The 27,614-nt window shown below is 39.8% G+C and overlaps 1 protein-coding gene across 7 annotated transcripts in view; it reads right to left on the reverse strand.

Annotated features, from left to right (window-relative positions):
* Positions 1-27,614, reverse strand: part of ARMH3 (armadillo like helical domain containing 3) — a 166,935-nt gene that overhangs the window by 27,603 nt on the left and 111,718 nt on the right. For all 7 annotated transcript variants that reach the window (XM_004020136.5, XM_012102828.4, XM_027960466.2 and 4 more), the window contains one exon: positions 4,636-4,714. In XM_004020136.5, the coding sequence (XP_004020185.1) occupies positions 4,636-4,714 (79 nt within the window). The remainder of the gene's footprint in view (positions 1-4,635; positions 4,715-27,614) is intronic.

Genomic DNA, 27,614 nt, shown 5'->3' on the forward strand with positions numbered 1-27,614 from the left:
AGCATCACAGTCTTTTCCAATGAGTCAACTCTTTGCATGAGGTGGCCAAAGTACTGGAGTTTCAACTTTAGCATCAGCCCTTCCAAAGAACACCCAGGGCTGATCTCCTTCAAAATGGACTGGTTGGATCTCCTTGCAGTCCAAGGGACTCTCAAGAGTCTTCTCCAACACCACAGTTCAAAAGCATCAATTCTTCGGCACTTAGCTTTCTTCACAGTCCAACTTTCACACCCATACATGACCACTGGAAAAAACACAGCCTTGACTAGACTGACCTTTGTTGGCAAAGTAATGTCTCTGCTTTTAAATATGCTATCAAGGTTGGTCATAACTTTCCTTCCAAGGAGTAAGTGTCTTTTAATTTCATGGCTGCAATCACCATGTTAGGGACAGGATCATAACAAATGATTCTACCGGCTAGAGATAGATGCTTACCAACAAGCCATACTGAGAAGAGAAAGGAGCTAAATCCCAGCTAATGGTGGGCAGGGCCTTGAAGGACAATTTTTATAAGATGTACTAAAGACAAGCCAATGCAGAAGGGAATAACTAAGAATAGTTTCACAGTTCTTGGAAAAGCAAGTTTTACCTTCTCCATAAACTTTATTCATAAAGATATGTGAAATACAAAAAGAGGTCAAAGTGCCCTTACCAAACACCATATACAAAAATTAATTTAAAATGAATCAAAGACCTAAATGTAAAAGCTAAAACTATAAAAGGCAACCCCACAGAATGGGAGAAAATGTTTGCAAATCACACATCTGATGAAGGATAAATATCTATAGAGTATATAGACATTCCTAAAACTCAACAACAAAAATCCAAACAATCCAAATAAAAAATGGGCAAGGGGCTTGAATAGAATTTCTCCAAAGAAGATAAAGAATGGTCAATAAAAATATAAAAAGATGCTCAACATTAATAATGATTAGGGAAATAACAAAGCCACAATGAGATACTACTTCACCCTCATTAAGATGGCTATTATCCAAAACCAGGAAAAATTGGAATAATTTTATATTTTAGGTGCAACCAATCTGGGAAACACCATGATAGCTTCTCAAAAAATTAAACACAGAATTAATTCCCATTTGACCCAGCAGTTTCATTTCTGGGTATATACACAAAAGAACTGAAAACAGGGACTCAAACACCAATTTCACAGCATTCTTCACAGTAGCCACAAGGTGGAAGCAGCCCAAATGTCCATCGATGGACAGAAGGATAAATAAAATGTGCTATACACATCAATGGAATATCATTCACCTTTGAAAGGAATGAAATTCTGATACATGCTACAACATTGAAGACATTATGCTAAAAGAAATAAACCAGATATGAGCAGGCTAAGTCACTTCAGTTGTGTCTGACTCTGTGACTCTATGGACTGTAGCCTACAAGGCTCCTCTCTCCATGTGATTCTCCAGGCAAGAAAACTGGAATTGATTGCCATTTCCTTCTCCATATACAAAAGGACAAATATTGTATGATTCTACTTTCTGTGAGGCCCTTAGCATAGTCAGATTGTTGTTTAATAACAGTAAGTTGTGTTGTTAAGCCGTGTCCAACTCTTTTGCGACTCCATGGACTGTAGCCTGCCAGGCTCCCACATAGAGACAAACAGTAGAAGAGTGATTACCAGGGGCTTGGTGGAGGGGAAATGAGGAGTTACTGTTTAATGGGTATAGCATTTCAGCATGCAATGATGAGAAAGTTCTGGAGATGGATAGCAGTGATGGTCACAACAATATGAAAGTACTTAACACCACTGAACTGTATACTTAAAAATTGTTCAATTGGTAAATTTTATGTATATTTTACCACACGCACACAAGAAGAGTTAATATGTACAAGGTTCACAATCAACCCCAAATATGACTCCTGTGTGTACAATATAAAAATGCATACATTTATTACACTAGAAAATGCATGACTATTCAGTCACACTGAGGGTATTAACTGATTAAAAAACTTTGCTCTCCATGATGCCAATGAGAAGTAACAAAAAAATGTCATCTATCATCTGGACACCTGAAAATAAACCTAGTGTGAGAGACTGGGCTCTGTTTGATAAGCAATAATGGATTTACAAGCATCATCTTGAAATGCCTCAAACAGACTGCTAGAATGTGTCTGGGGGTTGTCAGAACTCAGTCATAAATCTCTAGCCAGAAGAAAATGGCAGCCTGAGCAGGCAGATCTAGCAAAGAGTCCTCTCTTATCTGCTGTCTTACTAATCTTAATAAACCCCAGTTAATGCCTATCCATGGTCTTTAGGTTTACTTTAATAGTACTTCAGAATCTACTTGGGGATTAAGTTCCCAATTTCCTCTTTCTACTTAGTTTGCTGCTAACAACTGCAGGTCCTATTTTTTTTTGCGGGGGGTGGGGGTGGGGGGCGGGGTGCATGTGGCCTGTGGGATCATAGTTCCCTGACAAGGAATCAAACCCGTGTCCCCTGCATTGGAAGCGTGGAGTCTTAACCACATGACTGAAAGGGAAGTCCTTGCAGGGCCTATTGCATCCCAAACCCAGTTCTTCTGGAAGCTGTGAATACACTTAACATTCATGATATCAGCATTAAGTGATATCATTAAGGGAGAGAAGTGCTCCAACACATGCTGGAGATTAACAAGGAGTCAAAATACTTTTAACCTGATAGTACTGAGAATAAAACCAAGTGTACTCTAATGCTGTCATTTATTGCCCTTCAGAGTCAGTTAGGGAAGAGAAGCAACAACTATTTTGAGGGCAGTTTCGAAAAGGGTCCCAGAATAGAATCACCCTTCCTCCACTACCCAAGTGAAAAGGATTGTTAAAAGAGGTGAGTATACACAAACTCCATGACAGTAAGGACTACACTTAGATTATTCACTACTGATCCCTGCTACCCAGCACCACTCTTTCTACACAGCAGATATGCAATATTATTTATTAAGAAAAGAAATCTTTGAGAGCTACTTCCCCTTCCTCATTTTCAAATAGGGCTGTGTTTTCTTCCACTCTATAGAAGTCACCTCATCTCTGGCTTTCTGAGAGGCACTTTCATCACTTCATTTAACTCTGAAAGAAGTTGGAGTGGGGGTGAGGACACGTGCTTGCTAATCATCCTTTTCCAGATTGCCTCATGCGCCAGAATGGATTTTTATTATTGGTCTGTGGCTGCTACTGCTGTAGAAAGATTTCAGCCTGACCTTCCCAAGCTGCTGGGGGATGAATACTGCACGTGGCTGACTGGGAAAAAATGTGTCTTCCTCTTTTTTTTTTTAAAAAAAAAAAAAAGCTTTTAGACTAAACAGAGCTCACTGTGATAGGAAAGTCACCCCTTCTTTCACTATACAAAGCTCAAGATGTTGAATTCTTTTGCATAAAAACGATATAACAAAACTGATCTGAACTGGTTCAACAGGAAAAAGGTAGGATGTTGAAGCACCTCACAGACAGCAGTGGCATCAAAGTCCTGAACAGGACTTAGGGCTGCTCCATAGGCAGAAGAGGAAAAAAGAAAAATGAAAGCCATTTATCAAAGTGGTTTAAATAAGAGGATGAATTCTCACAGCTGGCCTCACAAAGGAGAATAAATATGTCAAAGGGAAAATTGATAGACTAATTGAGTCCTATCCATCTGGCTGAGGAAAGAGCCACTGGTGGGAATACTGAGAAGCTGTCTGTTAGGCAAAGGCTTGCTTTGGTGCCTCATTTGGCCAACAGAATAGCTTTTAGGAACACTGAACACACAATCACGCCACAGCTGGCTAGCTGGCCCTGCCAGCAAGAGGCTCATAGAAGGGTTACACTGATGCAAAGGCCAAAAGAGGGAAAGCAGAGCATAGGTGATTTTGTTGTTTTTATTTGGCTTGGAGCCTATATCTGGACTCTCACCTCATGAACACCCAGGCCCTTCAACTTGGGAGTAGGGTGAGAAGGAAGGGAGACCGTATGAATATATGTCTCATTTTGTGCTTTTGAAAACAAGACTCAAAGTCTTGTTCTGAAACATCAAGTTTGATACCATGCTACACTAAAGCCCCATCTTATTTTTATATAATGCAGAGCTGAGGGCTCTTCTCTTTGGGAAAAGAGGAAATCAGGCCAGACTCAAGGAAAACGAACACACAACACTATCTGCATGTGCCACAGTTCATACCACAGAAAAATCTGCTCAGAAAGAATTGCTCAAGGCACACAGAACTCAATTCTAACACAAATCTGCCCCAAGGAGGGTTCATATTTTAAGGAGACAAACAACATCAAATTAAGCTGAACTCAGGGTTTTTCTAACTGGCAGTTTCAACCATTTCTAAGTTTTCAATTCTTATTTTCAAAAGTCAAAATGACTCTCTGCCTAAAATTTAAAAAAAAGAAATGCCTTATCACCCACACTAAAATAACAATTCACCAAAATTTCACCTACATTATCTTTTACATAATTAAATGAACCTTTCATATGGCACAAAAGCAGAAGCCATAATTCTAATTAAAGTACTATCAACAAATCCCTTACTAATTCCTCTTAAGCAGTCTGGCTCTTGCCACTCCCAATAGAAGCTCAGTCACAGAATCCCTCTGCCATCTGAGAGGACTTGATGCTGGCCACCAACAAGGGCCACTCTGAGGGAAGTAGTGGCTTACCTGCTCCTCTGACAGTTGGGATATGTGATTCACAGCAGCGTAGGATTCAATTTTGGGGTTAAAGTGGTTGATGATGGCTCTGAAACAGAGAATTAACATTAATACAGTACCAGATGGAATAAGAAGATAAATGAGTTAAAAAAAAGTATCAGCTACCCTCTGATTTAGAATATGAGACCATGGGTGTGACTCTTGGAAGGTAACTGTCCTCTTATGAACATGAAGTCACATGGGGTCAAGTGATTACTCTAAAATGGGAAAGGTTTAATAATTTATTAGGCAGAGAACAGAACCAAGTATGCCTGCTCTGTAAATGAACTAGAGGAAAATCTCACAACCAAACAAAAGTCAAAACCTAGCATCCTTCAGATGAGAAACAGGGCTTAGCAGGCTGTCCACCAGGCGGCCCTTTTGTTTCAGTTAGAAAAAAAAAAAAAATACTTTGCTCTGCTCTTACTCAGGAGAACAGGGCATTCAGTGAAGCTGGACCAACATGTGGGTTGAATATAGTCTCTGAAGAACCTAAGATTTCCCAAAGCCTACAACCATTACATTTGTTAGTTAATACTTTGAACCAAAATTTTATTTCCAGCCATTCAAACCAAAATCTGAATGTTGTTTTCAAACATTCTCTCTTTAGGGTCACCAAGACATATCAAATCTATTTCTTAAAAACCTCTGAAATCTGAAATGAATTTCCCTGAAACCAATGCTTTAGTATAGATCTCTCTGATTTCTTCTCTAGTAGAGTAGAAAACCAATAGTCATGTATGGATTTGAGAGCTGGACCATAAAGAAGGCTGAGCACCAAAGAATTTATGCTTTCAAACTATGGTGCTGGAGAAGACTCTTCAGAGTCCCTTGGACAGCAAGCAGATCAAATCAGACAATCCTAAAGCAAATCAACCCTGAATATTCATTAGAAGGACTGATGTTGAAGCTAAAGCTCCATTACTTTGCCTATCTGACGTGAAGAGCTGACTTATTGGAAAAGACCCCGAAGCTAGGAAAAACTGAGGGCAAGAGGAGAATGGGGTGACAAAGGATGAGATGGTTGGATGGTATCACTGGCTCAATGGACATGAGTTTGAGCAAACTCCAGGAGATAGTGATGGACAGAGAAGCAGGGACAGAGAAGCCTGGTGTGTTACAGCTCACAGGGTTGCAAAGAGATGGACATGACTTAGCGACTGAACAAAAAGAGTATAAAAAACACAGGTTTTAGACTAGAGGTTAATGGGGAGAAGAGAAAAATCTAACAGAATAATTTCAAATAATATGTGCAGATACTCTCCTCTTTATGAGGTGGAGTTTAGTTCCCATTATCACTGAGAGTAAGCTAGACTTATCTCTATATAATAGCAAAAGGGAAAAATAGTAACTTGACAGTAAAGAATCCTGACAAACCTACTTCAACCAAGTAATGAAGATGAGTATCACCAGTGATGTCATGTAACCCCTGGTATGGTCTGGTAAGAAGGGCACTTCATCTCTATCGTGTACTTTTAGGAATTCATGATCTCAATCTAAGAACAAGAAAAACATCAGACAAACCCACACTGGGGTACATTCTAGAGAATACCTTGCCAGTTACTCCTCAAGACTGTCAAGGTCATGAAAAACAAAACTTGAGGAAGAGTCATAGACCAGAGCCCATTGGTGAGATATGACTAAATGCAACTTGATGCTCTGAATTGGATCTGGGAACAGAAAGAGGACATTAAAGGATAAACTGTTGAAACCCAAACAAAATATGGAGTTTAGTTAATAGTAACATATCAATGCCTGTTTCTTAGTGTTGATACACATACCATGGTAATGTAAGAGGGGAGAAACTAGGTTGAGGGGCATATAGAAACTCTATGCATTATCTTTGCACTTTTTCCTGTAATTTTAAAATTATTCCCAAATTGATGCTTTTGAACTGTGGTGTTGGAGAAGACTCTTGAGAGTCCCTTGGACTGCAAGGAGATCCAACCAGTCCATTCTAAAGGAGATCAGCCCTGGGTATTCATTGGAAGGAATGATGCTCAAGCTGAAACTCCAATACTTTGGCCACCTCATGCAAAGAGTTGACTCATTGGAAAAGACTGTGATGCTGGGAGGGATTGGGGGCAGGAGGAGAAGAGGACGACAGAGGATGAGACGGCTGGATGGCATCACCGACTCGATGAACATAAGTCTGGGTAAACTCTGGGAGCTGGTGATGGACAGGGAGGGCTGGCGTGCTGCGATTCATGGGGTCGCAAAGAGTCGGACACGACTGAGCGACTGAACTGAACTGAAAGTTATTAAAATGTGTGTATGACAGCATAATAGAAATCAATATATTCTTTTAATATAACTTACTGATAGTAAAGAATTTAATCTAACCCAAATATCAGAAGTATAAGCCAGAAATTTAAAAAGAAAATCATGGTGTGGAATACCAGTTTGACCAATGTTTTTCTGAATGATTTTTGGAAGCTGTATATTTTGCCAGAGGGATAAAATGGGAATAATAATATCTGTTTTAGCACAGTAACTAGGAATAGTACATTGCAGGCATACAATAAATGTTTGTTGAAAGAGGGAACTAAATCTTAAGAGGATTTATGCAATATGTATATAGTAAAGCAATGTTAAATATCTAGCACAATGCCTGGCACACAGCTGGTACTCAATAAATATTCAGTGAATGACTAAATCAAATAGGACAGAAATGAGTCAGGCACAAGAGGCAAGTTTTGGTAACTTCTTTTCCAAGAGACTGTCAAGAAGGGTAGAGATGTTATTATCTGCAAGTTAAGGTTGTGGAGTTTGGTCTAAATCCAAAATATCCAGTGTAATCAAGTTGGGGGGGGGGGTGTCAAATATTTTTCTCATTCAGAAAGCAAAGTTTGAGGATACTGGCAGCAATGACAACAGTCCAGGAACTATTGAAGAAAAACAGAAAGAAACAGGAAGAAAAACCGGGGACTAAACCCAATGAGAAGACAGGGGGGCCAGGTATAGGGAACTGAGAATCCCACCAATCCTAGCAGCAGCACTAACTTACAGTTAACCCAGGATAGAGTCTGAGTCACAGAATTCAGCTCCCAAGAGTGATGGCATTGAGTAAAGGAAATACAATAGATAAATCAATCCAGTATCAGACCTCAGTTATTTTGGAAAACAGAAATTACGTTCTATAAATACATCTATTTCATGCTTTTGTAGGTTTTTTTTTTTTTAAGGTCTTCTTTAAATTTCTTAGTAAAAGATTTTTTTGAAAAGTGTTTGAAAAAAATCCTGACTCAACTGAACTAGAATTACATTTTTGTTTTGATGTGCCTAGGTTTAGAGAACAGTTCAGTTCAGTTCAGTTCAGTTGCTCTGTCGTGTCTGACTCTTTGCAACTCCATGAATCGCAGCACGCTGGGCCTCCCTGTCCATCATCAACTCCTGGAGTTCACTCAGACTCAAGTCCATCGAGCCATTGATGCCATCCAGCCATCTCATCCTCGGTCGTCCCCTTCTCCTCCTGCCCCAATCCCTCTCAGCATCACAGTCTTTTCCAATGAGTCAACTCTTCGCATGAGGTGGCCAAAGTACTGGAGCTTCAGCTTTAGCATCATTCCTTCCAAAGAAATCCCAGGGTTGATCTCCTTCAGAATGGACTGGCTGGATCTTCTTGCAGTCTAAGGGACTCTCAAGAGTCTTCTCCAGCACCACAGTTCAAAAGCATCAATTCTTCGGCGCTCAGCCTTCTTCAAAGTCCAACTCTCACATCCAGACATGACTACTGGAAAAATCATAGCCTTGACTAGACGGACCGTAGCCGGCAAAGTAATGTCTCTGCTTTTAAATATGCTATCTAGGTTGGTTATAACTTTTCTTCCAAGGAGTAAGCGTCTTTTAATTTCATGGCTGCAGTCACCATCTGCAGTGATTTTGGAGCCCAAAAAAATAACGTCTGACACTGTTTCCACTGTTTCCCATCTATTTCCCATGAAGTGATGGGACCAGATGCCATGATCTTCGTTTTCTGAATGTTGAGCATTAAGCCAACTTTTTCACTCTCCTCTTTCACTTTCATCAAGAGGCTTTTTAGCTCCTCTTCACTTTCTGCCATAAGGGCAGTGTCATCTGCATATCTAAGGTTATTGTTATTTCTCCCAGCAATCTTGATTCCAGCTTGTGTTTCTTCCAGTCCAGCATTTCTCATGATGTACTCTGCATAGAAGTCAAATAAGCAGGGTGACAATATACAGCCTTGACGTACTCCTTTTTCTATTTGGAACCAGTCTGTTGTTCCATGTCCAGTTCCAACTGTTGCTTCCTGACCTGCAAACAGATTTCTCAAGAGGCAGGTTAGGTGGTCTGGTATTCCCATCTCTTTCAGAATTTTCCACAGTTTAACTCCAAAACAGCCTAATGTGTATCTGGGTGGGATGGTAGCAGCCACTGGAGCCCAGGTGGCAATCCAGAGAAGCTGGTGAGGACAATGGAAGAATCCCTGGGAACGGAACAGATAGGGATGTTGTATTCTATTCCCTTCCTATCAGAGGAATTTTCTTGCCAAGAAAGAAAGCAAGGAAGCAAGAAAGAAATGAGAGAGGAAGGAGAAAGAAAAAGAGGGAAGAAAGAAAGACACGGAAGGAGCTCAGAGCAAGAAACAAAGGAGAGAGGAGATGGGGGAGAGAAAGAAAAAAATATTGGAAGGTACCATCTTCAGAAAGTACACTTATTTTCTTCCCTTCTAACTGTTACATCTGCCAAGTATCAGCTGGGTCTATGGATGCCCTATGCTTGATACTGCAGGGCATGTACGCTGATGATGTTTAGGCAAACTTATCCTAAGAGTATGATAGATTTGTCAGTCTGAGAATTTATATTTTGGAACGAACATAAAATTATCCTTCAACCTAACCTGTGACATTCTCTTCCCAGAGCCTCAGATCTCTGCAAGTGATGAAGGTCTCCTACCAGGCAACTTAAGGGACTGTTTAGAAACCTGAGGCGGGTGGAACAGTGTAAATTCAGTTAATAATCTCTAACTCAGGACCCACACAGGACACAGTATACGCCTCTGCTTTACTCTTCCTGCTGTTTATTTGGGACTGTTATCTGTAAAATCTGAGTACTAATCTGATTTTCTGGAGATACCAGGTGCAGGGTGCTAGGTCTAAGAGGGAAGAAAAACAGTCTGACACTGGCTGTTCTCCCTCCGTGCTCTTTAGCAAGGCATTTCAGACAGGGTTTGGAAGCTTCCTATTCAAGTGCTCAGGACTTCATACTGTTGAAATGGAAGTATGTTCTGAGGCAGCAAAGAGATGACAAAACACTAAAATCAGGCTAAGTCAGCCCACACTGAGTGACACATACCTTTGCAGTGACTGAAATACTTAGCTTCTCCTTCCCCAGAAGTCTGGAGGCTACCAGGGCTCACCTGGGTTGTGATTTCACGCTGCCCCACCTGGGGTAGCCCCTAGAATTAAACTCATGCCTGACCAGCTCTCAGTGGGAGAACAATGAGATACGAGATTTATGGATGAAGGAGGAATCTCTCTCTTTTCTTCAGGCTTTCCTTCTCACTGGTACCACCTCTAAAATGATCTACCATCATTTCTTCTGAACATCTGGGAGGAGAAGAGGAGACTACTAAGTCATTCTAATTGTAGCTCTCTCATTTTCATTGATCAAAACCTGTCAAAACAGGTAGCAACTGTCACGTGCTGAAGTCTAAAATTTTAGGTTTCCAGACAGGAAATGGCAGTTTTTTTCTAACAGAAGATGAGTGATCAAAGTATGATTTTAATTCCCTCACGACTTATTTCATTCAAAAAGGGCCTTCAGCAGTGAAAGCACAGAGTCCTAACCACTAGACTGCCAAGGAATTCCTTTTGTATACTGAGGTTGGCTTTCATCTAATATCAGCCTTTCAGGTATTCAAACAAAATCTAGCCTTTGCCAATGGAAAACGCTCATGCTGCAAAGTATTTTTGAAAAGGAGACTTGAAAGGAGAGGAGGAATAGGGAAGAGGAAGGTGTAAATGGATAATGAATGAGAAAACAACCATATGCACTGACTAAGGTTTCTCTTTGACAAAGGTAGCAAAACAATCAAGTTGGAAAAGAAGAATCTTTGCAAGAAATGATGCTGGAACAACTGAATATCTACATGGAAAGGGATGAAGCCGAACCACATACTATACCCATACTATACCCAAAAATTAACTCAAAATGGAACATAGATTTACTATAAGATCTAAAAACCATAAAACTTTTAGAAGAACACATGAGAATACATCTTCATGAACTTGGGTGAGGCAATGATTCCTTAGGGTAACAAAAGCACAAGTGACAAAAAAAAAAAGTAAGTCAAGTTTAAAAACTTCTGTGCTGCAAATGATAACCATCAAGAAAGTGAAAAGACAACCCACAGAATGGGAGAAAATACTTGCAAATCATGTATCTGATGAAAACCCCCCGTGAGATACCACTTCACACCCACTAGGATCATAATAACCAAAAAGACAGTTAACAAGTGTTGGCAAGGACATGAAGAAATTAGAACTCTTATACATTGCTGGTGGGATAGTAAAATAGTACAGATACTTTGGAAAGTGGTTTGGAAGTTCCTCAAATGTTGGTACACAGAGTTATTCTATGACCCAGAAATTCTACTCTTACATGCCCAAAATAATGAAAACATTATGTTTACACAAAAACTTGTACATAATTGTTCACAGTGGCATTATTCATAATATCCAAAAAGTAGAAACAACCCACATGGATAAAATGTGGTATAGCTATAATTCAATATTATTCACCCACAAAAAGGAATGAAGTACTGATAAATGTTAACACATGAATGAATCTTGAAAAAGTTGTTATGTGAAAGAAACCAGACACAAAAGGCCACATAATATACTATTTCATTTACAAGAAAGGTTTAGAACAGGCAAATTTATACAGACAGAAAATAAATTAGTGGTTGCTTGGGGCTAAGGGAAGGGTTAGAGGAGAAATGGGGATGGACTGCTAAAGGATACGGAGTACCTTTCTGGGGGGACAACATTCTAAAAGTAGATTGTGGTGATAATTCTATTACCTTGTGAGTATATTAAACAACAATGAGTTGCACACGTTAAATGTCTGAGTTATAACATATGAATTGTTGTTTAGTCGCCCAGTTGTGTCTGAATCTTTGAGACCCCGTGGACTGCAGCACGCCAGTCTTGGCTTAAGGCATCCTCGACTCCAGCAGTTCTTGAGCAAGCTGCTTTCCTTAGCAAATAACTGCACATAGAATTCTCTCACCCAGATAACTTTCCTAGAGCTTGTGTATGCCCATGATGCTGGTGGCAAGAGGAAAAGAAGCTCACTGGGCCACTCTGTCATAAATTAGAGCAGATAGAGTCTAACGAGCTTCTAGAGAAGCCTCTGTGGTCAGTGCCACAAGAGGGAGCAGAGATATGGGCACTGACACTGCAAGCCACATGTGCAGGGAGGAACAATTCTGCCCGGAGATAAGAGAAGTTCAACTCCTGGCAACATGCATGATATCTTCAGATGAAAATGTCTGCATTTGTCAAACCACGTCAACTTCTGGCTGTTGAACACAGAACTCCTTGGAATAAAATGTTACGGGTAGACTGAAGGGGGAGAAAGAAGGTTCTCCTAGTCTCAACACTTTTGACTACTTTTTTGTTTTTGAGAAATAACTGGAGCTGCCTACATTACTCGGGGAGAGCCATCCATCCAAGACTAGGAATAGGATTTAAAGAAATAAGGCCTAAGGAAAGGGGAAGGAGTCTGGAAGTACAACTTAGTGAGGAAAGGGAATATAAATTCTTACCAAACCATCAGTTTTCCTCACACTGGAACTGAATGCACCATGAAAGCAGGGACCAAATTTATTTTGTTCACCAATATATTCCCAAGCCTTTAGCAAAACTGAATAAATTAAAGTTTATGAAGGTTTTTGTCCAATCTTACCACAAGTAAGAAGGTTTATGATCACCAGCTACTTTCCAAAAGCATGAAAATAACAATAAAAATGCTTTATCCCCAACCCGGAAGAAAAGGTGACTTAGACATGAACAACTGTCCCCAAAAGAAGGAACAAAAGTTGTCACTGAAGACAGTAAAGCTTCCTCTTCCTTTCCAGTCATATGAGGAGGTCAGGGAAAAGATTTTTGGCATTTCTTATAAAAATAACCTAGTATCTTCTAAAAGTAAGCCTGAATTTTTGTTTGTTTGTTTAGGGGTAGGGAGTGGGAGAGGTATTGGGGAGTGTGTTATACTCTGGTGTTATACTCTGGGTCTCCTAAATGCTACTGACTTGGAAAGTTCCAAAAAGGGAAAGGAAGAAGAAATAGACAATGTCATAGAAAGGGAAACTGCTGAAGTCAGTCACAGTAAGGGATGGATTTGCACCCAAAGCACCTTTAAGGGCAAGAATCTGGGCCACCCTCCAATGCAACTGTCAACTTCTTACTGCTGAAGACAGGGGTCACTTATATAACCTGAAGCAAAATGAAGTGGACAGATGGAACAACAAGGCTGAGCTACAAACTGGCTGGGGATTTCTTGGTCCATTTTTAACTTATTCTCTCTGACTCATGACTCTGCAAAGTGGCTTTCTTTTTCCCAGTGCTGGATGGATGATGGCTGAGACACACAGTTAATGCTCAACTTACCCAGGAAATGCATGGAAATGTTACCTTAAAAAGGCAGGCAATGTAGCTTAGGAGAAACTGTGGGTTCTTCCTTATATCCAATGCAAATCTAAGGCAAATCCTCCTAACATGCAATTTTTCACAATCCCAGCTACCTTTCACAGACAGAAGTCTCTAAGGGTCTTTTATAAAACAATAAATAAATAATAGTTTCATCCAGAAGCTCGGAACATGGTGCCTGTTTCCTTACTAAGACATCTGAGAAAGCAGACTGTCTCTAAAAGCTGCTATGTAAATTCTTCAGGCACAAAGGAGAAAAACAGGCAAAGATTGTTTACAGGCAGATTCTGTAGCTCTGATTCCAAGGATGGAGGGAACATAACTGGTATACGCAACAAGGTACATATGAGGAAAATTTCTAAAAGTTTCACCCTAAGACTATTCTTATAAGGCCACAGATTTACATTAAAAGGTCTGATTATGGGTGAATACTGAAAGCCTGATACATCTGAATTTCAAGCCCAGTCTCATCAAGCTATAGTCCTGTATTCTCAAATACTTGCTAAACATGTACACCTGTATATCATGCTTTGTTTACATGGTTTTCTTCACACTGTTGTTGTTCAGTTGCTAAGTTGTGTCCGACTTTTTGCGACCCACGGATTGCAGTATGCCAGGCTTCCCTGTCCTCCACCATCTCCTGGACATGGAATACTACTTTTTTTCATCACCAAAAGCCAAAGTCTTAGTTTTCCTTTTGGAAGCCCCAGTTAAAACACCATCATTTCCCTGCACAACATAATTCACATAATGTAAAAAACAAAGCTTTAGAGGCACTAGACCTGAGTTAAAATTCTGATTTCTCTACTTCTACGCTGCAAGACCTTGGGCAAGACACCAAGCTCTCTGAGTACCAGAGAAGTATTCTTCATCTAGTTGGGTTTCCTTTCTAAAGCTTTTCTTTGTGTCTTCCTATATAACCATAACTTACCCTAAAGAAAACTTATCCCCTCAAGCAGTTTCCGTTTTCCTAGACCCAAAAGAGCAGTCCAGTGATCTGTACTACAGAGTATATCCCCAGATATCTGGAATTAAAGATATTTCCCTGATGGTCCAGGGGTCAGGAGTCCTTGATTCCAGTACAGGACTGCAGAGGACATGACTTTGATCCCTGGTTGGGGAACCAAGATCCCACAGGCCACATGACATGGCCCAAAAAAAAAAAAAAAGACAAGGGAAAAAAAGGGGACAAGAAAACCACCATATTCATACCTGCTTCAACCTGGGAAACCTTCAAACACACAGGTTACAAGACTGGCTTCTGAGAAAGGGTGAAGGTATGACTGAGTGGTATGTGGCAGTGATTAAAACGGTTCCTCTGAGGCTGGGTTATTTAACTTTAAACTAACATATATTTTCACCTTCAGAATTGCCTCATATACTCCCATTTCATGCAGTAATAAGCTTCCCTCTTCATGAAGTCAATGAATCTTCAGCCCATCCAATTCAACAACAACAACAAAAAAAGCAATTTCCCTTGATGCCTGCTAACAGCAGTGTATTACAAGCCTCAGAGATTCTGCTGATTAACATTAAACAAAATAAAACCTCAAACAAGAATACCTTTTAACCTTTTCACTTTGAAACTATCTAGTCAAAACTTCAGCAAGTGACCTGTTTCTTCTAACTTACCCTTTATGTTCTAGGTCTTAACCCTTGCATGCCAAATATCCCCTTCTTTATATTGCTGTTTCTGTGGCCATTCTTTTCAAGACCAGAGACGCAAAAATGCACCCTTACTATAGAAGACATTTTGACAGCCATCAGGAAGGATGAGCTACTGGCCAATACATCTAGTTGCATGCTTTATTCAATGATCCAAAGTCTGTAAATTGGCCAAGAGAATTTGATTTATTAGTATACATAAACTCATTGGGTTGCAAGAATCGGACACGACTTAGCAACTAAACCACCATAAACTTACTGACTGAAGGAAATGGAACAGTGAATGGTGTAGTCTCAAACTACACCATGGTAACCCTCAGGTTTTAACTTGGGGAATGATTTAAGTCAGTCTCTCTCTTGATTTCTAGGTGAGAAGCACATGTGTCACACTCGGCAAGTTATTCACCTAGTGGACATTTTTCTAGTCTCTACATTAGACAAATGAAAGTTCACAATTCGTTAACTGGAGGGAAACAAGAAAGAGTTAATGTGTATGAAATGTACATGGCCTGAGGGGCAGTTGCTTCATTTTCTGAAGCTGTGCATGGCTACGCATTTTGGCAGTTTGAGATTTCTACCTTGATGCATGATTTTGCCCAATGTAGGTTTCTGCCTCATCACCTGCTGGAAATTAAGCAATTGGTTATAGCTACTTTGCTTGAAAAATGAGCTAATTTCTAGTTACTGTGTCCCCAAACCATACATTTAAGCCAAGTGAGATACCATGGGCTTTACATTTTGGCTAAATTATCTCTTCTAGCACTGCCAAGAGAGGGAAACAGAATTCCTTCTTGCTTTTTAGATACCAGCCTGACTTTCACTCTTTCCACAATCATAATGAAAGTAAATGAAGAAAAATGAACCACAGGAGACGAAGGAACCACAAAGTCAAATGGACCATGTACATTTCCATAGAAGATATCACTTAATCTATGCCCCTTAGAAATGCTTGCTTTTTATCAAAGCTTTCTCTCAATAAATGAACAGAGGCTCCAAAACTTTCCTAGGACAAAACACCTACAAGATAAGCCTCCCCCTGCTCAGATCCCATTATTCTGTGCTACAGATTCCCTTACTTTGTTCTAGTGGCAGGCTAGCAGCTGCTTGTAGAGTTCCTCGAGATGCAGGATGCAAACCTTTGATACCCTTTGCAATTAGTAGTTTAGCCCTGGATTTCTTGTCTCCAGAAGCAAGGCCCCTCTACACTCTCAGAAATTAGCGACTATTAAGGAACAAAATGGGCCATGTGAAAATGTCTAAAAGACTTTCTACTTTATTTCAGGATACAAGAAAATCCTAATACATACCTGCAAGGACTCCTGAGGCAGTGGAGATCAGTTCAAAACCCCAAGAAGTGATCTATTTTTAATTAACAGTAAACATTCCAAACCCTTGAATGTGACCTGAGAACTTAAAAAAAAAAACCTGACATGTGCCAAAACCCTGAAACATTTTAATTATACCTCATTCCCATCAGCACAATTAATCAACTTATTATAAGACATTTAAAATTTTGAGTATGGGGGACAGGATGGTTAAAAAAAAAAAAAAAAAAAGAAGTAACTGACTAACCTAGGCTTCTTTTCCTATCACTTCAAAAACAGGGAAGTTAATTTAGTGAATCACATGCTAAACTGGGGAGAGCAGGGAATATTCTATGGATCCCATGCTATAGTTAGAGAAAAATAGGCACATGGATTCCAAACTAAGTGGGAAAAGCTGTGCATATACTTCAGTGGTGGAGAGGGAGGAATGGGGATCTCATGTGGGTAAAAACGGAAGGCAGCTGACCAGATTCCTGGGTGAGTCCAGTGTGCGCCATACGGACACCACACTAGCAAGGAGTGGGCCTGATGTTCATGTCATCAGAGAGAGGAAGGTGGGCATATGGATCACATACTGGTTTTCAACTACTCCAAGTAAAGAATGAAATTAAAAGACATGAAAAGGGGTTTATGCTCCATCCCAGGGGTATCTTTTAGAACTCCTCAGGAAAGGCAATCAGCGACTCTGCCAAAGTAATTAAGCAAGAGAGCATTTACCATAAAGCCCACATCAGTTAAGTGAGCAGAGATGAATCTTATTACAGCGCACTGTCAGCTCTGAACTTGCAGGTGCTAACCACGGCAATGCCTTGCTACGCGCCCTGACTGCTGGCCCACCCACTGTGGTGGAGCGTTTTGCCTTTTTTGCAGCTCTGAAGAAGCAGGCTTCTCTCACCTGCTCTGGCTGTGTTCTGTTGCCTGCAGAAAGTCCTAGTACAAGTGGTTTAGTGCTAAGAAGCCTGAATATAACTAGTAGAGGTAGGTGGTGGGGTTGGCTAGAGAAAGAAGCCCTGAGAGGTAGAAAGTATGGGTGTTGGAGAAAAAGCAGGGGAGCTGGATAGTAAAGTAAGGAGAATAGGATAGTTGAGTAAATCAAGAAGTAATCAGGTAAATCAAGAATAAGCTGCTCAAAGTTTCTAACCATTCTGCTTAGGTGAAGTTGATGGTATCTCTTCTCACTGAAAAGGGGAAAAGTTAAAACTTCACTGCAAAGATTGAGGGCAAGAGGAGAAGGGGGTGACAAAGGATGAGATGGCTGGATAGCATCATCAACTCAATGAACATTAGTTTGAGTAAATTCTAGGAGATGGTGAAGAACATGGAAGCCTGGCGTGTTGCAGTCCATGGGGTTGCAAAGAGTGGGACACAACTAAGCAACTGAACAACAACAATAATGCAATACACTTTCTCCACAGGAAAAGAAATACCACTGAGGAATATTGCTTTTTCAATGTTAATAGCAGCCTCAGTATCTGCTTTATTAATGAGTTAGCTCCAAATCTAAAGGGTCAGATTTTTCTCAACAACCTAATCACTATCTATTGTTGAACAAAATTCACTATTTGCTAAAGCAAACTGGTGTTTTATCAATCATTCTAGATTTACAAATGGTACCTGATATACATTTGGCCCTATTTTTTTCTGCAAAGAAGAGTCAAAAAAAAAAAAAAAAAAAAAAAACAACCCACAAAGCCTCAAACTGACTAAATGGTAGTCTACTAAGTTAGAGACCCAGAGAGCTTCTATTCAACAGAAACTCTCACAAGAGGATGGCTGTAAGAGTCCTTGTGGGGACAAATTACAAAATCATATAACACATTTTTAAAAACTCATCAAAGGCCATGTGTCTGTTACTCGGAGGAGTAGTTAACAGTATACAGACAAGTAGATAAGGCCTCTGCATTTACAGATCTATAAATCTTTAACTCATTATCAAGAGGAGATTCCCAAAGACATTGCTGGGAGAAGACATGACCAGCTACTGAGAAAATGAGATGGAACGGGTTTATGACCTAAACTGGAGGTCTTATAGCACATGCACACACAGGCACTCACATATTTGAATTTCTCTCTAGACCTAGAACAAGCATAAACAAATAGCTGTGGTAAAAATTATTTACAGCCTTACTTTCTACCGTAGCTCTTTGTTTGCAACAGAGCCTGCAGTTTCCTTACATTCAAAGGCAGGGGGAGGTGAGAAAAGGAGAGGAGACTAGATGACTACTACTCAGAACCAAGCAGAGCTGCCCAGGGGAGGACTTAATGGGAGGATAAATTTGGGACCTGATTCTTTGACAGCACCTCCAGTAATAGCTAGTAAAGCAGGGGGTGAGAGCCAGCTCCACACATTCATCATAATAGTGCAACAAGATGAAGGTCTTTGGGGGAGAGCCTATGAAATCCGGAGTAAGAAAATGAAGCCCATGTGGAGGGCAAGGCGGTTGGCTCTGGCAAATTGTCTCTACAGGAGGCTGGGTATAATTGTTTTATTTATTCTTTGTGAGCACAAAGAAGTTATTATTTGCTTTCTCTCCAATATACCAGAAATAGTTGTAAGCTTTTCCTCTCCTGAAAAAGTGATGTTACCAAAGGACAGATTTAGTTTTAAAGTGATTCTAGAACTTTGTTCATCCTGTTTAAGACAGAAAGAAATCTTCTATCTTCTCTACCTCCCCTACTCTGCAAATTGACTGCTTTTTCACCTAGGGAAGGAACACTGTCCCTACAAAGTCCTAGAAAAATCCTATGGTGTCTGAAGCTAAGGGTTTGATAGCACAGATCATGACGTGACAGTTTGTTTGACAAACACATGAATACCTACCATGTGTAGGTACTATGCAAGGCAATAGGGAGGTGAATGAAATTTGATCCCAGGTAACAAGGAGCTTATAGATTAGTGGAATAGACATGCCACAGACAGACAATCTCATTGTAATGTTGTAAGAGCTAGACAGACAAAGAGTCAACAAGAGGTATCATGAGCACACAGAGGAGGGATATTAGACCAAGCTGGCGACTTAGGAAAGGCACCCTGAAGGAAGATGGCACTTGAGCAGAGTATGGAAATATGAGTTAATCTGGGAAGGGTAGAGAAGAACGTTTTGACACATTTTCTTATAGGAATGGAGACTATTACCCAACTTTTACTAAATCAGACTAAAGAAACCTTACTAGATTAGTTAAATTAAGGTTACTGCAACTAAAAAACAACAACAAAAAACACAGCCATCCAAGTTTTCCAGTAAACCAAAGAGAAAAGTTGGGATTCCCGGGTGGCTCACTGGTAAAGAACCCACCTGCCAATGCAGGAGGCACAGGATATGTGGGTTTGATCTGAAGGTAGGGAAGATCCCCTGGAGGAGGAAACGGCAACCCAATCCAGTATTCTTGACTGAAAAATCCTGTGGACAAAGGTGCCTGGCGAGCTACAGTCCAGGGGGTTGCGAAAGAGTTGGACAAAACTGAGCAACTGAGCAAAGAGAAGTTATAGCTTCCTTTCCCAGGGTCTTGTTTTAAATCTTTTCCAGCTAAGGGGAATCAGGATATCTTAGTGAAAGCCATGAAACCTTTTCCCGCTGGGTCCTATCTGCATCTTTTTTCTCAGTGCTAACATAAAGATGCTCATGGCAAGTTCTGAGCCTCTTCTTCTCTAAACTAAGTGTAGACACAAAGCAACTATCAAAGTTGAAGGCAGCCCTTTCAGTCTCATATGGGAGTGGATGGATCTCAGCTGTGCTGTGCCCGCCCTCTGCAATGTGTCAGTCTCCAGCTGGTAATGCAGCTGCTTCACTTAAAGCTAGACAAGCCTCTAGACTCTGATCTCCACCAAACCACACTGAAGAGACTAAATGGCTCTGCTCTGCAGCTGCCTGTTAATTCTAACAGCTTCCTTGGTTCCCCTTTGGCTTATAAGACAATATACATTTGGGAAGGTCCTCAGAAGCACACAGAGAACCTTTATCCTCATGAAGAGCCTGAAAAAACATCTTACTGCTAAGAGCAGTAAAGCATCAAAACACCTATAACATGAGTGTATAAACAGCATCAGAATCACAGATTCCTTCAGCACTCAGCTTACATAAATGACAGCAACCCATCACTCAGCCAATGAGGGTTTTTTAAAAGAATCCTTAAAATCACCCTTAAAATTCAGTGAATCTGCAAGATAAAAATAGCATTAATTGCCTTAACTTGTTACTTTAAAAAAGGGAAGAAAAACAATGCATAATGCTATCAATAATTCATTTCAAAGTGGCTTTAGCTGTTTCAAAGCCCCATTTCAGATAATTAAAATCTTTTGGCTGTGCTCTTGTTATCCTGGAGGAAATCAGAAGTTAGTAAGCTCTACTGTGTTGGGATAAATAACTCAGCTCATAAATAAGGGAGTCACTGGTAACAATTCCAAAGCATTACTTCCTGGCTATACCAGGTTAGCCCAGGAGCTGCCAAGACTGTTGTCTATTAAGATGTAAAGCAGACTTTTATAATGGGGCTCCAGAGACATATCTGGGAAGTACTATTAAAGTGGGGAGCCCTACAAGAACTTCTTAGGCAACTCAATATCCACTTTCCTAGCTTTTTAGGACCTCAGGTCAGCTGATGATTCTAGAAGACACAGTAGTAATATAAAGCCTTAAACATCCATCCCAGTCATCTATTCATGCATCCAACAAACATTTATTGTACTATACTGCACTGTATGAGGGGCAGAGATTCTAGAAGTAAACAAACATAGTTTCTGTCCTTAGATGTTCACTATCTAGTGATGGACAGACATGTAAACAACTATACTTCCATGTGTTAAGTGTTCTAAGACAGAAATGTACAATAGAGTCCTATAGCAATGCAGGTGTGAACCAGTCTGCCTCAAAGAATCCAACTTTGAGGCAGCTTTGTAGGCAGCTGTCAACTTTATAGGAAGATGACATCTGAGCTAGATTTTGAAGCATTAAATAACATTTTGCTAGATGAAAAAGGAACAGGAAGACATTCTGGGTAAAAAGCATGCACAAGGCACAAAGGTATGAAATTTAGTACTCTGTGGCCAAGTCTGATTCAGCCAGATCTTAGGACGGATGGGAGAGCAGTAATAAGGTTAGAAAGATGTCATATGAAGAAATTTGGACATTATCCTATCCCCATCAATGACAGGGAATCACACAAGGTTTAAAATCTAATGATTTTTCTAATGAAATAGCTTAGACACAGAAAAGAGCACAGAAAAGAATATACTGAATGTTTGTTAACTCAATATCCAACTTAAGAAAGTATTACAAATACCTTTCAAACACTCCAGGTACCTCTTCTGGATTGCATATCTGTCTCTCTCTTCCTAGAAGTAAACACTCTCCTGATTTTGGCATTTATCATCCCTATACACAACAGCTTTATTCTTTTACTAAATATGTCTCTAAATAACAGATTTATTAAGTTTTGTTTTTAATATGGGCATATTACCTTATATTCTGCAAATTTTATTCAATATTTGTGAGATTTCTATAGATTTGTATGGTTCTAATCCATTTTCAGTGTTACAAAATATTCCAGTGTGTAAATACACAATATATTCTGTTGCTGAAAATGTAGGTTGTTTTCAGCTCTCTTGGTATTTAAAACAATACTTAACACAGGGTGTTTGGGGTTTTTTTTGCTACACCTATGGCATGCAGGATCTTAGTTCCCCAACTAGGAATCAAACCTGTATCCCCTGCACTGGAAGCATGGTCCAAACCACTGGGCCACCAGAGAAGTCCCAACACATGTTCTTATTTATATATTCTTGGAATCATTCAGGAAAGTTTGTCAAAGACGTATACTTGGGAATGAAATTACTGTACTGTAAGGTTTGGGCAACATGGACTTTATTAGATATTGCCGAACTGCCCTCAAACGTGGTTCCAACATACTCTTATCATCAGTGTTGATGGCCTGCACTTCTGAAATTCAGCTCTAGTGACTGAATAAATGTGAGACATTAAGAGACACTGAACTAAAATGGTAGTTGTAGAAATAGAGAATTAACTTGAGAAAAAATGAAGAGGTAAAGCTGAAAGAACCTACGGACTGATTGAGTGAAGGAGAGAGAAGGCTCTAAATCAACCTTGAGATTTCTGCTTTAGGCAACTGAACAGACAATGATACCATTAATTGAGATAGCAAACATAAAGTGATATGGTTCTTCAATTGGTATATTCAGTAAGGCATATTTTTTGGAATGTCAAGTTTGAATTACTTGTGGGACCTGTCTGTAGTAGGGTATGAAGTTCAAGAGGCAAGACCATGTTGGTAGTAAAAACTATGAAACTTGTTCACCTAGGGAGCTACAAAGAATCAGATACTCAGGGTAAAAACAATTAAGAAATAAATAAATAGAACAGCACTTTCTACTAGTTAATATGAGTTTCTCATTTTAGAAAGAAAAAGTCAGTTATATGCCCCATGATACAACGATACAAAATAGGTACCCGCCCCCCCCCAAAAAAAACTAACTCTATATCTGGATTTCTACCTATTTAGACTAAAACCTTCAGCTGAAGGTAGAACAAGCAGGGATGAAAGATGACAGCTTTATTACACTAGACCTCAAAGAGCTACTAAGCTGTGCTTTAAACATTATTACTGAAGGGGAGATGAACTGACATCCTGTTTGACAACGGAAACAAGCCTTAGCGCTTCTGAGTGTGTCTTACTTAAGGACCCTTAAGCATTTCTATAATTTGCTGCGTTTTCAGATATACGAAAAGGTGCTTTTTAAGCAAGAAGGAAGTATATATTGACACTTAAGATGAATACTTCTTCATTCTCTGTCTAGTTTCAACAAGACGTGAATAGAAGCTCAGGAAATGGGGTAATAGTTGTGATCAAACAGTTTTATGGGGAGACAGGAACAGCTGAGAACCTAATGTACCACCTGTGTCAGACCTGTTTTTCAGAAGTAATTGACCTTAGAAAAAATGCAGGTAAGAACTTGGACTAATATTCTAATAAAAAATTGTGTTGGTCTCTATTTTTAGGAAGAAAGTAGAGCTATCTAGGCCCTACAGAAACCAGGCTAAAACACCACATTTCAAACCCTAAGGTGAGTAAGGAGTCAAATGTCCCCATCTCTTGCCCCATAGTGTGAGGATGGGTGTTAATCAATCTATCATGTCTAATTTTCTAGACTTCTTCTGCGGCCACTAGCCATATGTGAATATTGACCACCTGAAATGTGGTTAGTGCAACTGACGAACCAAATTTTATTTTAGTTAATTTAAAATGAAAACACTAAACCAGTGTGAAATATTATTCCATTAGATACAACTTCATTTTGGAAGGACTTCATTACACTTTAATCATTGTATCGCACAAGCTACTACTGCAGTATTAGAGTATACACTGGGCATGCGTGTCATTTCAAGTACTACCCATAAACCTATCACCAACTTACTTGATACCAATGGATGGTATCAAGTGATACCATGGTCAAATGACTTTCTACATATGGATTTAATAATGTAATATATTTTAAAAATATTTTATGCAGATAGCAGGAGTCCCAGGAGGGCTCCCTAATCTCAGCACTACTGACATTTGGGGTAGGCAATGTGTTATGGGGGCTGTCTTGGGTTTAGCAGCATCCTTGGTCTCTACTGGGAGAAGGCAATGGCACCCCACTCCAGTACTCTTGCCTGGAAAATCCCAGGGATGGAGGAGCCTGGTAGGCTGCAGTCCATGGGGTCACTAAGAGTTGGACACGACTGAGCGACTTCACTTTCACTTTTCACTTTCATACATTGGAGAGGGAAATGGCAACCCACTCCAGTGTTCTTGCCTGGAGAATCCCAGGGACAGGGGAGCCTGGTGGGCTGCCATCTATGGAGTCGCACAGAGTTGGACACGACTGAAGTGACTTAGCAGCAGCAGCAGCTGGTCTCTGTTTACTATATGTTGCAGCACTTCCCCACCTCCACAAGCTGTGATGACCAGACATACCAAAGGTCCCCTGGGGGGCAAAACTACATTAATTAAGAACTACTGAGTTACAGTAATACCTACACAACTCAGAATTGGTAATTAAAGTACCTATTAGCTTTTAATTATAGTTATGTTTCTAGTTTATAAGGTAAATATGAACAGATTCTTAAGTTCAAAATGAAGGCATATTACTGATGTATTATTGAGTAGAGATGCAAATAACAGTACTACTTCAGAACACCAAAGAAAAAGAGACTGGAAGAAGGTATGTTGTCAGCCTCATAATGAACGGCAACTGCAATTTGCCTCAGCAAGGCAAAACAAAAAGGCTTTCTGTTGTGAAAACAACTTTTCAAGATAATAAATACCACTAACAAATGTCAGCAAATATAAAGAAGTTTATTCCTGACATTAAAAATGAATCAACAGAATACATTGTCTGAAATCAGAATTAAATGTCCAACCAAGGGGACATATATGTGTGTGTGTGTGTGTATATATATATATATTTGGCTGGTCTTTTTTTAAATCTAGACACCATCCATTTCTTTTTCTTGCCTGACTGCATTGTCTAGAATCTCTAGCACAATGTTGAGCAGAGGTGGGCAGAATCCCTACTTTGTTCCTGAGCTTAGAGGAAAAGTGTTCAATCTTTCACCATAAAGTATGATAGCTAAAGGTTTTTACCCTTTATCAAGAAGAGGAAGTTCTTATATTTGTACTATGGTGAGATTTTTAAATCAATAGATATGAAAGTCAAAGGCAATCAGACTCTGGTAGGCAAATGTCCTCAACAGACTTGTCTAGTTTAGTGCTTCAAGTTGCTTCCTCTATTCTGGGAGTGACGTATATGACAGCACAGGAGGGAAGGAACGCTTCAGAAACTCTCCAGAAAGCAATCAGGGGTAAGCAGTAGTCTGTCATCTCCGGAAGCTTTTCAAAGGAGCTATAGCTATCTTGGTCACATTCTATCTTGGGTACAACATGATTGTACCCTGGCCTTCAGATGTCCTTCCAAAGTCTTAACTGCAGTGATATTCTATCCTATGAAGTCTTGCCATGTGATACTACTGATGCAGGTCAGGAGCTAAGGGCACAGAGTTATACAGGAAATACAAAATAAGTAATTACAGACTAATTAAGATTTAGCCAAGATGGATATGCATTTCCCAGTTGGATGAAGTGCTGTGCTATGTATAGTCAGTAAATTGCACTTTAGATCACTTTTGGATGGAAGGGGCATAAAAATACAGGATTAAGATAGGATGAGTGGCTGACATAAGCCTTTATCTCACAGCGTTTCATTATTACCTATTTATCTAGTCAAAAATTTTAAATGTCATCTCATAATTTCTTTTCCTGCTAAAACTTGTCATTCTTTTTTACAAAGTTAATTACATCTTTTAAATCACTACTTGCTAAACCCTGCAAGTATAGGTGAGCATGCTAAAGCAGAATAAGAAAACAATGGGCTACTTGATATGTATATTTGAGACAATTCCGTTTCTGATTAAATTAGTTTTAGTTCAACATGGAGCAAAATGATTAGAGTTCTGCTTCAACAGCAGACTTCATCTAGCATATTTGCATTATTTATCACACTAGGAGGAGAAGGACAGATTTTTATTACTAGGGATACAAATCAATATGAGATTTTAACAGATGGGGTCTTGGTTGGGGGCACAGCAGCCCCTTCAAGTCCACTGCTGAAAATCATTCAGCTATAAACCCTGGAAGACCCAGAGATATTTGCTTGGCAAGTCACTCATGGAATCAGCATCATCTTGCTAAATGTAATCTGCCTGGCTGGGCCAGAATGAGGGCCACACATCTGCTCAGGGTAGTCAGCAGTTAGCACACTAAGCTGCAGCCATAGAGCCATATTAAGTATTATTGCTGCGAGTAGTGTAATAATACTACAACCATATAATTTTCCCCCACTGGGCTATTTTTAGAGACAGTGAATAGATATTGAAGAGTCTGGCATTCAGGCAGGTGCTTCAAGTTGGACATGAAAAGTAAGCACTATACATACAGTTCAGATCACTGGAGACATGGGGGAGTGAGAGGAAAAAGGCACGGCAGCTTTCAGCAACGATTCAGCATTTGTGTTTCACCTGTCCCTGGGTCTCTGACATATTGCAAACCTGCCTCACAAACCCAGAGGGTAATGAAGCTTTTTGTTACAGTCCAAATATAGTACAGAGGTAAATAAGTTGATTCTGAGGTTGGTTCTGGGACAGAAATACCCTGGGCACTATTCTGGGTCTTAGAACACTTCAGTTGTGGAAGGGCCCAGAAAGAACAAATAAACATAGCTTTAAATAAAAAACTAAATCCACAGAACTTCAAATAATTGGATTCAATTCGTAAATTGGGGAAATAATCCACTTGTCTTTTTCTGATGGCTATCAACAAGGCCTAAAAGCTCCTTAACAGTGATTTTCTTCTTAAAATAACCCTTTCATCAGTATAGAGGTTTACATAAGGACACCTAAAGAAAACCACTGCAACTCACCCTTCCATCTCTGCTTCCACTCAAACACAAACAAACAAACAAAATCCTTGAATTTGGAAGAAACATGAAGGAAATCCAAATTCTAGTTCCTGTTACTCAAATTAGTTTCAAAAAGTTGCTACATATAAAGTGTATAGCAAAAGTTGAATGTGTATGGTAAAATTCACCCTTTTTAGTCTTGTCTTGAACTCTTGAACACCTGAAGTCAAGTCTGTCTTGAAAAATGCATAGTCATTTCATCAATAGCACAATCAAGATACAGAACAGTTATGTCATCCAAAAAATTCCCCCATGCCCCTCCTCCTAAACCCAGCCCCTGGATGATCTCAATTCTGTGCCAGTAATTTTCCCATTTCCAGACTATCATATACATGAAACTCTAGACTATAACCTGTTGAGTACAGATGCATACTGCATTTTTGTTGTTCACTCGCTCAGTCCTGCTCAACTCTGCGACTCCATGGACTGCAGCACACCAGGCTTCCCTGTCCTTCACCATCTCCCAGAGCTTGCTCAAACTCATGTCCATTGTGTCATTGATGCCATCCAACCATCTCATACCCTGTTGTCCCCTTCTCCTCCTGCCTCCTCCTTCATACTGCATAACATAATTGAATTCATCCATGTTGTGGCATGTTATCAGGAATTCATTCCTTTCTTTTGGTGAGTAGTATTTCATTATACAGGTGTACCACAATTTGTTTATTCACTCATCAGCTGAGGATCATTTGGGTGATTTCCAGTTTTGAGAGAATGCATGAGTATAAACAGTCAGTTAGTTGTGTCTGACTCTTTGCAACCCCACAGACT

This window comes from Ovis aries, chromosome 22, assembly GCF_016772045.2.
Source record: "Ovis aries strain OAR_USU_Benz2616 breed Rambouillet chromosome 22, ARS-UI_Ramb_v3.0, whole genome shotgun sequence".
Lineage (NCBI taxonomy): Eukaryota > Metazoa > Chordata > Mammalia > Artiodactyla > Bovidae > Ovis > Ovis aries.